Source organism: Zootoca vivipara, chromosome 16 (genome assembly GCF_965207765.1).
Source record: "Zootoca vivipara chromosome 16, rZooViv2.hap1.1, whole genome shotgun sequence".
NCBI lineage: Eukaryota > Metazoa > Chordata > Lepidosauria > Squamata > Lacertidae > Zootoca > Zootoca vivipara.
In genome coordinates, this window is record NC_142599.1 from 11571768 (window position 1) to 11585334 (window position 13567).

At 46.6% G+C, this 13567-nt stretch overlaps 1 protein-coding gene across 6 annotated transcripts in view; it reads right to left on the bottom strand.

Moving 5' to 3' along the window:
- Positions 1-13567, bottom strand: part of TANGO2 (transport and golgi organization 2 homolog) — a 108337-nt gene that overhangs the window by 15964 nt on the left and 78806 nt on the right. For all 6 annotated transcript variants that reach the window (XM_088659554.1, XM_035097847.3, XM_035097846.3 and 3 more), the window contains one exon: positions 4264-4334. In XM_088659554.1, coding sequence (XP_088515680.1) covers positions 4264-4334 — 71 coding nt within the window. The remainder of the gene's footprint in view (positions 1-4263; positions 4335-13567) is intronic.

Genomic DNA, 13567 nt, shown 5'->3' on the forward strand with positions numbered 1-13567 from the left:
ATCTTTCCCAGAGAGGGAGGGGGAGGAGGAGGAGGAGGGCCCACAGGCTGAGGATTGGGCAGAGGAACTGGAGACGGTGCACCAGCAGCTCAGAGAACACTTGGAGAGAGCCAAGGAAGCGTACAAGAGGGGGGCAGATCGCCACAGGCGACCGGGGGAGGTCATTAGGGTGGGGGACAAAGTTTGGTTGTCCTCGGAGGGCCTTCCCATCAGAGGGCGATGCAAAAAGCTGGCGCCCAGAAGGTTGGGCCCCTTCACGGTCACGCAACAGGTCAACCCGGTGGCATACAGGCTGGCACTGCCAGAGGACATGAGGGTGCACCCAGTGTTTCATAGATCGCTGCTGTCGCCGTACAGGGAAAGCAGCAGGCTCCGAGACAGCGAACAAACCCCTGAGGGAGGGGGGGAGAGGGAAGGCAGGGAGCAACTCAATGAGGCCACAGCCATCCTGGATTCAAGGTGGGGGGTGGGGGGACTGGAGTACCTCATGGCATGGGAGGATGCTCCACCGTCCCAGAATGAATGGGTCCCAGCCACTCAGATACAGGAGGAATTCCTGGTAGAAGAATTTCACGCCCTCTTTCCCCATAGACCCAAGCCCTGGCACATGGAAAGGGAGGGGGAGGGGGAGGAAGCACGGGAGAACAGTTCACCATGGCGCTGGGAAGCGGAGTTTGAGGAACCAGAGGATGAGGTATGGGTGTCACCGAGATCCACCCAGTCAGAGGAAGGAGCAGATTGGCAGAACATTTTTACCCCCACCAGCTCTGACGCCACAGACTTTTTGGGATTCCCGTCCTCCCAGGCGGAAGGGGGGGGCTTGCAGGACTGGGGGGAGGTGTTCACACCAACGGGCTCGGAAAGCACTGAGTTCTTGGGCTTCCAGTCGTCACCGACACCTGGGGGGGACCTGGGGAGGGGTGAAGGAGAGCTTGGGAGGGGGGTGGATGTGAGGGACAGGGGATATCGCGAAGTCCCTCCCCTCCTGAGTTCAAGCCAATCCCCGAGCACAGGGGGAAGCAGAGAGAGTTCCGATTCCAGTGGGGAAGCAGGAAGTCGTGTCCGAGGCTCAGGCAAGGTAGAGGAGCCAGGGTCCCAGGTGGGACAGGAAGGGGCGAATAAGGGCGGGAGACCCATCCCCCCAACTCCGGAATTACGCAGAAAGAGGAGGGGAAAGAGGATGGGTCTGCCAAAGCTTTTGTGTTGGAGAAAGACGCGCCAAAAGCCATTAGGAGGTTCTGAAACCGACTGACAACATCACTCCGTGTAAATAGCAATGACTTGAGCACTGTAAATACGCAGCACCAATAAAAGAATAAAATGCAGAGCTGCGTAGCGTCGTTACTCTGAAGTAGTCCACTCCGGCCACTGTGACACTTGCATTACAGCTTTGTGGCACGGTGTGAATAAGTGATCCCTGATCTCTTAATGTGGCATTAAGGCATGCAAAAACAAAGTCAGATGCGCTGAGAATTCTCAACATCCCCCTTTTAATTAAAGGGAAGAGCCAGGGCTTGAATCCCCTTGCTCTCCCTGGATTTATTTTTAACTTGTGGACTTGCGTAGCCGCCGTGTACTGAGACAGACCATGGCGCCTCCTTCTCCCATTGCTGGGGACCCTTGTTGAGGTCTCAGGCTGATGCAGGGACTGAACCTGGGACCTTCCACATGAAAAGCACGTGCTCTGCCACTGAGCTATGTGCAGCCTTTCAAGTCAACGACTAGGTTGCTTCCATTCTGAAAACTCATGCACGCAGCCTGGCTAGGAGGGGGTAGGGTTGGAACCACTGTACAAGAGTGGAAGACAAAAAGGACAACAGCTCCCAAAATTAAGGTGGCTCTTCCTTTACCAAGAAAGTCACACAGTGGCCATGAATGTAGTTCTAAGTCAAAATTACTACCTTAATAAGCCCGGATATGAGTGATGCCAGGTTCCTTTGTGATGCCAGGTATAGAGATGCCAGGTTCCTTTGCAGCCCCTTCCTTCCTTCCTTCCTTCCTTCCTTCCTTCCTTCCTTCCTTCCTTCCTTCCTTCCTTCCTTCCTTCCTTCCTTCCTGTGATTATTGTTTTTATTCTCAAGTGGTGTATAAATGTAATGAAATAATAAATGTCAAGCTTCAAAAGAAACCAGGATACAAAGCTATGCTTTGAAGGTGGCTTCACACTCTGGCTTGTTCCGAAGCCATTAACCATAGTTTCTGGACTTGCACGCAGTTAACTATGGTTAACTGTTGAGCAAAGTGGCTGCAAATCAGCTGCGTGCCCCTGCATACAACTCTTGCATATCCTGGCTTATTATGCCAGGATTGTTTTTGGCTTTGCACTGCATGCAGATGTAGGGTTGCCAGACTCAATAGAGGACAGGACTTCTGTGCCTTTAATTGCCCTGCTCTCTTCTGAGTCTGGAAACCTTAAACAGAAACCAGCAGACCCTTTGCTTGGAAATTAAACAAAGGGTCTGCTGGTTTCTCTCTAAGGTTTCCAGACTCAAAAGAGAGCAGGGCAATTAAAGGCACAGAAGTCCTGTCCTCTATTGAGTCTGGCAACCCTATGCAGATGAGGCCAGTGTCCCCATTTTATTTGCCTACAAACTTTCTAATGCTCTGCTTCTACTTTTATATCTCTGAGGTCTTGGGGAGAGTCTCTCGTAAGAGGTCCTTCATGGCACGGATGATCAGCTTGTATCCAGCAGGAGCTGTGCATTCAGTACTGTGAGCCCAAATTTGTAGAACTCTCTTCCTGTTGAGGTCTGCACCTACTAGAGGCCCCCCAATTCCAGCAGGCATTTAGTTAAGTAGCATATATATTTTTAAAAACAGCTTTGTGCAATGCAAGTGAGGGATGGTGGGATATGAACATGCGGAAAGAGCTTGTTGGTTTGTCATTTAGAAGATGGAGCAGACTTGATCTCTGTTGCTCCAGAGGGCAGGTCTAGAACCAAGGGGTAGAAATGGCAAGGAAGCAGATTCTGGCTGGGCAGGAGGAGAAATTTCCTAATAGTGGGAGCTGCTTGACAGATGGTCTTAAACCAATGATGCCAAACTTGGCCTTCCAGCTGTTTTGGGACCACAAGTCACATCATCCCTAGCTAGCAGGACCAGTGGTCAGGGATGATGGGAATTGTAGTCCCAAAACAGCTGGGGGGGCAAGTTTGGCCATCACTGTCTTAAACGGTGGCTGGTTCACTATTCTCTGGGGACCTTTAAACAAAGGCTGGATGGCCATCTGTCAGAGGTGCTGGACTCTGCATCTTGCACTGTAGATTCTGCATTGAATGGGGTGGGGTATGGATGAGATCAGGGGTGGGGAACCTTCTGGGCCAGATCTTTATCAGTTCCCACCCTGCAGGCCGGCCTTGACATGCTGACAAGAGTCAACCTGACATAAAGCCCCAAGTCATGGATCATGGAATTGTAGAGTTGGAAGGGACAATGAGGATCCTTTATTCCAACCCCTGGCAATGCAGGAACATGCAGCTGTTCCATATGGGAATCGAACTTACGACCTTGGCATTATCAGCACTATGCTCCAACCGACTGAGCTATGGGAGGTCGATGCATGGCAGTGAGGTTCTGCTTCACCAGCATGTTCCCTGCAGGGAACGCACGGGCGAATCAGCACCCAGCAGGACTAAACTCTCCAGCTCATCAGCTGATGGGAGGAAGGTTCAATCCTGCTCCCTGCAGCTTTGCCAGTGCCAAACGCTGGTGTTGCTGACTGACAGGTGGGTGTGGGTTTTTGCAGGCCAAATAGGTCCCCCCCCCTGGTCCTGAGCCAAGATTGGCCCATGGACTGGAGATTCCCCATCCCTTGACTAGATAGACGTCCAAGGTCCCTTCCAGCACTGAAAGTATCTAGTTCTTATTTGTTGAAATAAGATCTTCCAAAATGATATACATCAGCAGTATGCCTCAGCACTGCCTGACTCCTGAATTCCCCTGCAAGCTGCTGTAGGCAAAGTAATTATTAGAACAAGCCCTCAGGCTACAGCCTTCCATGTTTTAGTTAAGCGCCCTACTCATCTGTATTTTTAAAAAAACTATTTGAGATATTTATAAAGCCAGTTTACTCTACATGTAGTCAATGCACCTCCAATCAGAAATGCACTGTTGAATGAGACTCCTCTTACAAAGTTCCAGTAGCTCTCTTTCACGGGATTCAGCTTTTCAGGACAAAGACTGTGCAAGCACACACAACACACACAAACACACCCCACTGCTATAACATAAACCAACATTCCAACAGTTTTTGATATAACCCACCGGGATTCAAGAAGACAGGTTCTGGGCCGCCTTTGTTTCCGTAATACCAAATTACATCTCCTTTGGTGGTGCTAAAAGATAAAAATGGGGGGGGGGGGGAAAGAGTTCTCCTTGCAAAATGGCAACTCATATATTTGATGAAGTTTAAATTCGGTGCAACCCTCCCCACAGTGAGACATCGCCCCCCCGCTCACCCTCAGTTCAGGGATCAGTCAATTACTTATTGAAACTAATAATAATCAAGTCACTATTTAAAAGACTGTTTAAAGGGGAAAATAAAAAGGAACATGCCCACCACACAAACTACGAAAAAGAAAAGAAAGGATTTTTTTTACAAGGTTAATAGGAGCTACAAAAGGGAAAAGGAAACAAAGAGTTTTCATGCTGCGCAACAGAGGAATGCAATGCAACAGTTGCACTAGCAGAAACCCATAGCACAACAGACTGTGCTTTCTCTTGTGCAATGAAGTTACCAGCATGCTGCTTATGCATTCCCTTGCACAACAACAACCCACTGGTGCAAAACACTTCACCAGCAGAACAAGCAACCTAGTAAGTTGCTTTTACTTATCGCAGCACTGGATACAACCCCTTGAGTTGTTCAAAACCAAACCAAAAGCTTGTTACCTAGGGACGATATTCAGAGAGCCACTGCTCATGTGTGGGGAGTGCGCCAATTTCTGCTGATTCTTTCCCCCAGAGGCAAAAGGGGCTGCAGAACCAAGGGTGCATGGAAGTCCTGCTATGTGCCTGCAAACTCTACTTGTGCTTTTCTGGATCCAAGTTTGTGTGTGTGTGGTTTGAACAAAGGGAAATGCAATTGAGCTTTCCCAGCACTTCCTCCAACATTTGATTCAATTCTGAACAATGCCACCCTGTCTTGGATGAGCACCTGGCGAGCTCAGATATGCATATGAACCACAGCAGTCAGGACTTGTACTGACCCCACTCGTGTCTGCATTGATGAGTCAACAGCGATTTGAGATTGGGTTTTTCCCTCTCTTTTTTTACTTCTTCATACACATTTGTTTCAGTAACAAGCCACAGGACATTTCAAGAGTGAGTTCACATCTAGCCATCGCAAAACCGCTCTCCCCGCACCCCACTTCATCTTAGTTATTTTCCATCCACACCATTGCTGCTTTTAGTCTACAGGGAAAGTGGCAAATGTACACAAAGCCAATTACGTTTGTTTTTTAATAAAAAAAATCACAGATGCTGAAAATATGAATCAAAGCGTAGAATGTAATGAAGCCCCCAGGGTACAGCACAGTTCAGAACACACCTAAGTGTTGAAGGCAAAACTCAATCTTCATGGCAACAACACACCACCCAACACTACAATTTTGCAGTAGGCATGGCTACTGGACCACTGATGGGTCCAAGTGAGCAACCTGCTCTGATGAAGACTGGGAGCAGACTGGGCCTCTTGCGTCTGGAGACAACCTCCTCTAGTCTCCACCCCCTTGAGTTCAAAGAACTTCAGAGCCTTAAAGAAGCAACCCTCTGGACAGAAAATGGACAAGTCTCCTTTGTTCCACAGCCTCCCCTCCTGGTGGACTTCTAGCACTGCTGGGCCGGTGATGTGCAGTGAGAGACACTTGGGAGAAACGTGCTAAGAGGAAGGCACGCTTGGCAAATCCACACCATGATCAATTCCCGCCTGGAAACCAATGTCCCCACTGTGGAAAGACGTGTGGATCCAGAATTGGCCTCCAGTCCACAGTCACTTACAGACTCATTGTTAAAACTGTGTTTATGGAAGACAATCTTACTCGGCTACGAGTGATCGCCAAAGAGGAAGAATGAGGAAGGAAGGAAGGAAGGAAGGAAGGAAGGAAGGAAGGAAGGAAGGAAGGAAGGAAGGAAGGGTTCAATATTCCTAACTTTCTCCCAAGTTTTATCCAAGACAATGGGACTGTGAAATTGACTAAACCAGATTACAAAGCAACTGGCCTAAACAATTTTTCTCCCAAAAGTAGACTTGGCATAAGGGCACTAATGCTAAAAGGTGGATATGTGGATATACAGCAGGCATGAGTTAAGCAAGCAAGCCTACAAACCGTTGAGGGAATGGGGCCAACTGAACTTAAGGTTGGGAAAATGAGAAACAAAGTTGACTCTATCTCTACCTCAAGGTCTGCATGATTTGCTTCCTTCAGCTGTTACCAGAGATGTTGTGGGAGCAACCACGCCCTTGCTGCTAAGATATGAACTGGCTTCCAAGCAAGGTAAGCATTTATGGCATTTAGTTTCCTTTCTTGATACGGAGTTTTAGAAATAAGCTAGCAGATGCTGCTAGTAGCACATCAAACTCGAGTGGACTGGGAAGGAAATTGGACAAGGCAACAGTTTTAAGGATGTCTCTATCTCCCCCCCCCACCAACCTTCCCCTTTTTCTTTTATGAAGTCGCAAAGGAAGAACTGCAGAGCTGCCATTAGATGGCTCACTCTCTACATCCTTCAGCCCTTCCTGCCAGCACAGAAAGGCAATTCCTCAAACTGCTCTGGGATTATTAGGCTGGACGTCAGGATGAGATCATATCAGGCAGTATTTCACTCAAGCGATTCACTTATTATTTACAATGGTGGTGGAGGAGAAAAGCAGTTCTCCAGCGGCAAATGAAGTACATCTGTAGTCAAGATTTTAATTCTATCCGAGCTTTCAGAATTGTCTTGTCCCTTTTATGCAGGATTCTCTTCCCCCTGCTCTTTCCCATTTCAGATAAAAAATAATATACACACACAATTCTGTAGCAAATCATATAGTGGTACCTCGGTATATGAACATAATTGGTTCCGGAAGTCTGTTCATAAACTGAAGCGTTCATAAACTGAAGCGAACTTTCCCATTGAAAGTAATGGAAAGTGAATTAATCCGTTCCAGATGGGTCCGCGGCGTTCGTAAACCGAAAATTCATAAACCGAGGTGTTCATAAACCGAGGTTCCACTGTAGATAAGCACACACACACACACACATACATGCATGCACTCACGTACACATATATATAATCATAGTATGGAGTGTTTGCACCGCAGATGAGCAACCATTTCCCAGCATTTCATATTGTCCGAGAACAGGGGAGACACACCAATAGGCTGTTGCAAACGGAAAGCAGGCTTGGTACAACCTCATTAAAACTAAATGTAACGCGTTGGGAATTTAAGCTGCCGGTGTATAAATTGGCATCTGGTACACAAAGTCTAACAAGCAGAAATTGTTCTTTATTCAGCTATTTATAACCTGTCCTATACTTTGCAGCTATAACACAAACTGAGATGTGTTGCCCTCCATTTTCAAAGCAGCCAAAGTTCTTAAAACACACCCACCCAACACCTGATCAAAACAAGATAAAAAAAGAAAATGAAAGAAACAGAAGCACTGGATTTACTTGACCTCTTGTACTCTCCCTCTTTTCTACTTTCAAGGCATTCTTCAAAAGATGGCTTATGCTTTACAGCCCATTGCTATTATTTAAAAAGCTGCCCCGGAAAAGCAATTGTTAGCTTAGCTAATAGTAAAATGGCTGCCTTGGAACAAGGGGCAGATCCGATTCAGTTCATGCAATTTGTGGTTTCCAAAAACAGTATGTGAACTGAAACAAAAAAAGCTGCCACTTTAAAATTTGCACTGCTCTGAATTGTACGGTGCAACTCTCCGGCCTCCCCTCAAAAATGTACAAAAATTGCTTGCGTTAAGGGGAACAGCAAAAAAATGAATGTGCTAGTGAAAGCAAATGAAAATGCAATATATTTGGAGGAATTGCCTTGCAAAAAAATGTGTACATTAGGCAAAATTGCATGCAAAAATGTGTGCATTTGGAGATTATTTATTTATTTCCCACCTTTCCTCCAAGGAGCTCTAGGTATGTGGTTCTCTGTCATTTAATCCCCATAACAACCTTGTGAGGTAGGTTAGTGACCAGCCCAGTGAGCTTTGTGGCTGTGTGGGGATTTGAACCCTGCTCTCCAAGGTCCTAGTCCAACACTCTAACCACCACACTAACAAAATAATCATGAACTGATGTGGAAATATCCAAGGCGTTGTTTGGTTTGCCAATCGCATTCACTGTTGAGTATACAACTCTTTGCCGTCTCTCTTCCCTTGGCAATCACAGGAAAGCTCGGCCCACAGAGTGCGTCTTCCATCCCCCCAATGGAAGAAAATCCACATTGTAAAATATCTGTGCTCAGTTATTTACAGCGCTTGTATCGTGAGCCAGCAAACTTTGAGGCACGGCCCATTCTTCACATTAGTGTTCTAATTTTATTTTCATTCACTCTTAACCTTCATCACAGAGTAGACTGTAAATTCTAATCCACCTGAAAAATGCAAGGAAGATTAATGGAATTCTCCACATTTTCAACGTACGTGCCGGCTGCCTCGTTGCCATTTTACCAGCGTTTAATAATAGTTATACCACTACAGAGTTCAAGCCTCTGTGTTCCTAAGGTTCAGCACAATAATTACTCATGCTCTTGTCTTGGCTGATGTCTGTACTGCAAGAAAGCAAACATATTTCTTCTCTCTCTCTCTGGCTATAGCGACCTTCCTTACCTCCTCATTTTGTTCAGGAACAAACTAACATGACTCCCATCACAGGTTGAGCATGAACCAGCTAGGCAGCCCAGCTCCCTCGTCTCAGAGGACTTCGGTGCAACCTGTTGCCTGGCAACTGCCAGCAAAGGAAGCCTTGCCTCCATCATGGACCACTGTGAAATCCAGTTGCTCATCTTCACTCCCTTGCCTCAGGGGATTTTGGCAGGTGCATCTACCTGGGTAAGGCACACCTGGGTAAGGCACATCAAGGACGGGAGCATGAAACGCTGCCCTAATAAGCTTGATTCTACACGGGCACCATGTCATTTCTGTTCCTCTCCCAGATCAGGATCTGATCTTGGTTCGAGAACCTTTTGCACGACACTTTGAGAGTCTCCTGTTGCTATAAAGCAGGACATAAATATTCTAAAACAAATAACCTAAAGAAAACAAAGTACATTGCAATTAAATGCAGGGTCACATTTACGTGTGTGTGTTTCAAATAGCAGGCATGGGCTCCCCCAATCCAGACAGCGAGGGCTGGACTCGCCTGCCACAATCCTACTACAATACCACCCACCCCCCCAGGGAAAATAGAAGCTTGAGTTGGATTTTCAACCAGGCCCTGCGGCACAGGGGGGAAAGGGCCTTACCCATTCTTTTCAATGGATCTACTCTGAGTAGGACTACTGTTGCATACAACCCTCTATACCAGGCAACCCCAAACTTCGGCCCTCCAGATGTTTTGGACTACAATTCCCACCTTCCCCATCCTGGTCCTGTTAGCTAGGGATCATGGGAGTTGTAGGCCAAAACATCTGGAGGGCTGCAGTTTGGGGATGCCTGCTCTATACTCTCCGTCACTTCCTCCTAAAATAAGATTAATGCTACTAGTAACACTTGAGCCCTTCGCTTGCCCATAAACTTTAAACACTTTTCCTGCTTTTAAAAGCCACTTATTTCTCATATACACAGCCTTTTAAAAAGTCTTTTGAACAACAACAAAAAGAGGTTATCAGACAAGCGCAAGACTGGCAAACAATGGAAGATAGAGAATGGGACTATATATCATAACCCCATGGTTTTCAGTCTTCCTGCCTTTAGAGGGCCTTCCCCCCCCCCAATTGCCTAGGATTTCAGAGCATGTACTAGAGTGCGCTCTCAGCTCAGAGGAGGCGACAGCCAACCCCCTTAGACGAAATAAATGTGCCCAAACAGGCCTTGCAGCTGTGCATCGCAGGAAAAGATTGTCAACAAGGGACACCATCTGAGAAGAGAAGCTTGCCTTACTGATCTTGCAGAGACATCTGATTCAACTGCGGAGGAGCTGCAGGATTCAGAAACCACTGCCTTAAGTCACCTTTCAACGGGCAGCGCCTGGCAACTGTACCACTGCCCCCCCCCCCAAGACTAGCTTCCTTCTGTGGAAACCTGTCTGGATGCTCGGATGATTCCTCCCACGGGATCCTGCCCCTGGTGCTTCTGAGCTCTCTCCACTGCCAGCAATTAGGTGGGCGCTCCCTTCTGTCATCACATAAAGTGTTTCGAAGCATGGTTGTCAACTGAATTGAGCGCACAAGAATATCTCCATCTGAATGTCATTCAAGTTTCAAAGGAACAGCTAGATGTGCAGTAAAGGACCATCAATTAAAAGACAACTCCAACATTTCCCTTTCAACAGAAGTTTGACCATCACAATCCCTATTAGTCGGAACACCGGGACAGGCCTTCCTTTCTCCCTCTCTTTATTAAACACAAATCAGTTTTACACAGCAAATTAAACATGAATTAAACAGCCGCCTGGTTTGAACGCAACGTTAAGCCATGCTAATTTTTAACTTAATGCAAACAAGTGACGTATTGCTGTCCTTGCGTCACTCTTGACTTTGTGTTACAATAGACTAATATACTCCACCAGCTTTTTCCAACCTGGAAAGAAGAAGCCCACCAACCCGCAAGTGGCGGCCACGGCCATTGCAACAACCCGCCTAAACACCATGGAAGGAATGAAGGAGGGAGGCAGGCAGGCAGGTGGCGAAGAAAGTGCGTGAGGAAGTGGTGCGGAAAAGGGGCGCGGAGAAGGAAGGAAGGGTGGACTGAGGGAGAGGGAGGAGGAGCAGGAGGAAAACGCAGCAGCAGCCGGCAGCTGGCGTCACACACACCCTTCACAGTGCCACCCTGCTGAGGCGGGCAGGCGGGCACCCGGCGTGGGACAAGATTGCTCCGTCCCTGAGGAGAAAAGCGCCGCCGTGTGAGGGAGAGGGAGGGAGAGGGAAAGAACGTGCATGCTGGTGATCCATGCAGCGATTCCCGGACCATCCGTGTGCTGGATCTAGAAGGCAATTGGGCCTGATTCAGCCCGTGGGCCTTAGTTTGCCGACTCATGCTCTAATGCCACACATGGAACAGGCAGTAGGGAACCAAAGCAGCAGGGAATAGTTGTGCCAAACAAATGAGCGTCTGTCATTAGAAATGAAGGATTTGCACTCTTTTGCAGCCATTTCACGGCCCTCATAATTGCATGGCAAACATAAACCTCTGATTTATCACTTTATTTTCTATGGAGGGAGCACCTTTACACTTGAAATATCTCCCCCTCCTACAAAAGAACCCCAAGTGGATGATGCGTCACCCATTAGTCATGTTGGTATGTTTCACCTTAGATCTTTATCCCCCACCCCTCTCAAAGACATACATTCCAGCAATTCCTTACAAAACCCAAGCTGGTCATGCATGGCTAAAAAAGCCAGTGTTATTTTTTTTAAAAAGAAAGAAAGCAAAATTCAGCAAAAAGAACGAACGTATCAGGCTCGTTCCCAAGGCAAGTCAATCAGATGTTCTGCTCAATATAAATTCATCTCATGTACTATTCCACAACTCCTCCAGGATAGGAGTTTTGTAGTTTCCAGGCTTCTAGATTTTAACTATGTATTTTGCTGGGTTTTTAAAAAAAAAATAGAGAGAGAGGAGAGAGGAGAAATCCATTAATAAAGATCGTGTCAAGGACTGAACATATTTTCAAGCAACCAAGCAAGTTTCAAAGACTGCTATGGGCTTCCACAAATATTTCGCACATTTGCAGTAGTGCACAACAGTTTAGTGGAATGTGTGCTAAAGCACCAATGGTCATGTGCTTTCCATTTCACCCCGCCCCCAAAATTAGAAATAAAGCAAGGGTCGTGTAACACCCCAGATACTCACCACTGTCTGAATTGCCCTTGTTATTACTCATTGCTGAAGACTCTGCTTTGCTTTCTGCATGCTATGTTAACTTAATCTGCAACTGCCTTCCTTCCAAGCTATTATGGTGTTTGCTTTTTTCAGCTGAACACACTAGAAAACCACAACTATCTTAAAATAGGTTACCAACAATTCAAACTAAGCAGCGGTGTGCGAATGTGTAGGCTGTTGCCTGTGTAGGCAATCTGTCACTGTGTCCATTCAAATGTGTTGGCACTAAACACAATGCACCTACAACTTCAGGATTCTTCAACTCTGGTTCCCACATATTGCTGGACTACAACTCCCATCAGCCCAAACCAGCTTAACCAATGGTCAGGGATGATGGGAGTTGTAACCCCACAACATCTGGGGACCCAAAGCTGAAGAACACCAAACTACTAGAGTTCCCAGTAATTCACTGATGTTAAAATGTTTTTCGAGAATTCCCCCCCCCCCCAACAATGCAAAAATAAAGACTGTATCTGATTAAGCTCAGGTACCTGAAAACAAAGACTATTCCTGGTCAAACAGGGATAGTTGCACGCTATACAAAATTCAGAATTTTTCTTAAGTGGAGATTTAGCTCCTTCTATTTTCAAGCTTCCCTAGATGGATGATACCATTGCAACAAGTGCACTGGATAGTTGGCTCCAGGACAGCGCTGACTCTGGTTCCAGTACAACATTCTAGCCACAAATCACACCTGCCTGGGAAGCCTCTATAGAAAATGTCCCAACTTGACCATGTAGACCAACTCCTTGAAAGGCTATAAACAGCTAAAGACATAAGCAGACAAGAAGAGCTAAATATGTGGAAAACATCAAGCCTAGTTTGCTATTTGCAGAGTCGGATGTAATATAAACCAGGTTGCCTAAATTCAAACCATCATTTTATAATCTGACTTCTGCCCCCTATCGCAAACCAGTGTTTGTCAATTTAGACTCATCAAACCAGTTAGGCTCTGTAAACCATGATCTGACTGATGTTTGTGCCAAGCCTTTAAGAAGTATATTAAAAAAGCTGTCTTTGAGTGAGTGAGGGGGCACCCCAGAAGCTAATCCAGAGCCAGCTCTTACATGTATCTATTAGCCAAGCTGCAAAAGACTATCTTGTGCTGATTTAAGTAGTCACCAGAGACTTCCTTTAGTGGCAGGCTTGAGTGTGAAAGCAACATTAATACTTGCCTTGAAGTTCTGGTTTGAGAATTTCAGCAGTTAACATTCCTTGGAGTTTAGGGGATTGGGGGCAGGACAATGGGAGATGCATCTGAAGCATAGCCTTGTTAATTCAGGACATCTGTAGCTTATTTCCCCAACATTCCACATTTCCCCAAACCGTATTCCACATACCTCAAACCGTAACAGATTTAAACAGCAAATAGTTTCAGCAGCTAGAAAACACACACACACACACACACACACACACACACACACACACACACACACGCTGGCACTCACACATTCCAGGAAGGGAATGTTATAACTAGCTCAGGAAAGAAGGGCCACATTCCGTCCTCTAAAACTGGGCTGGTAGGTCAGCTT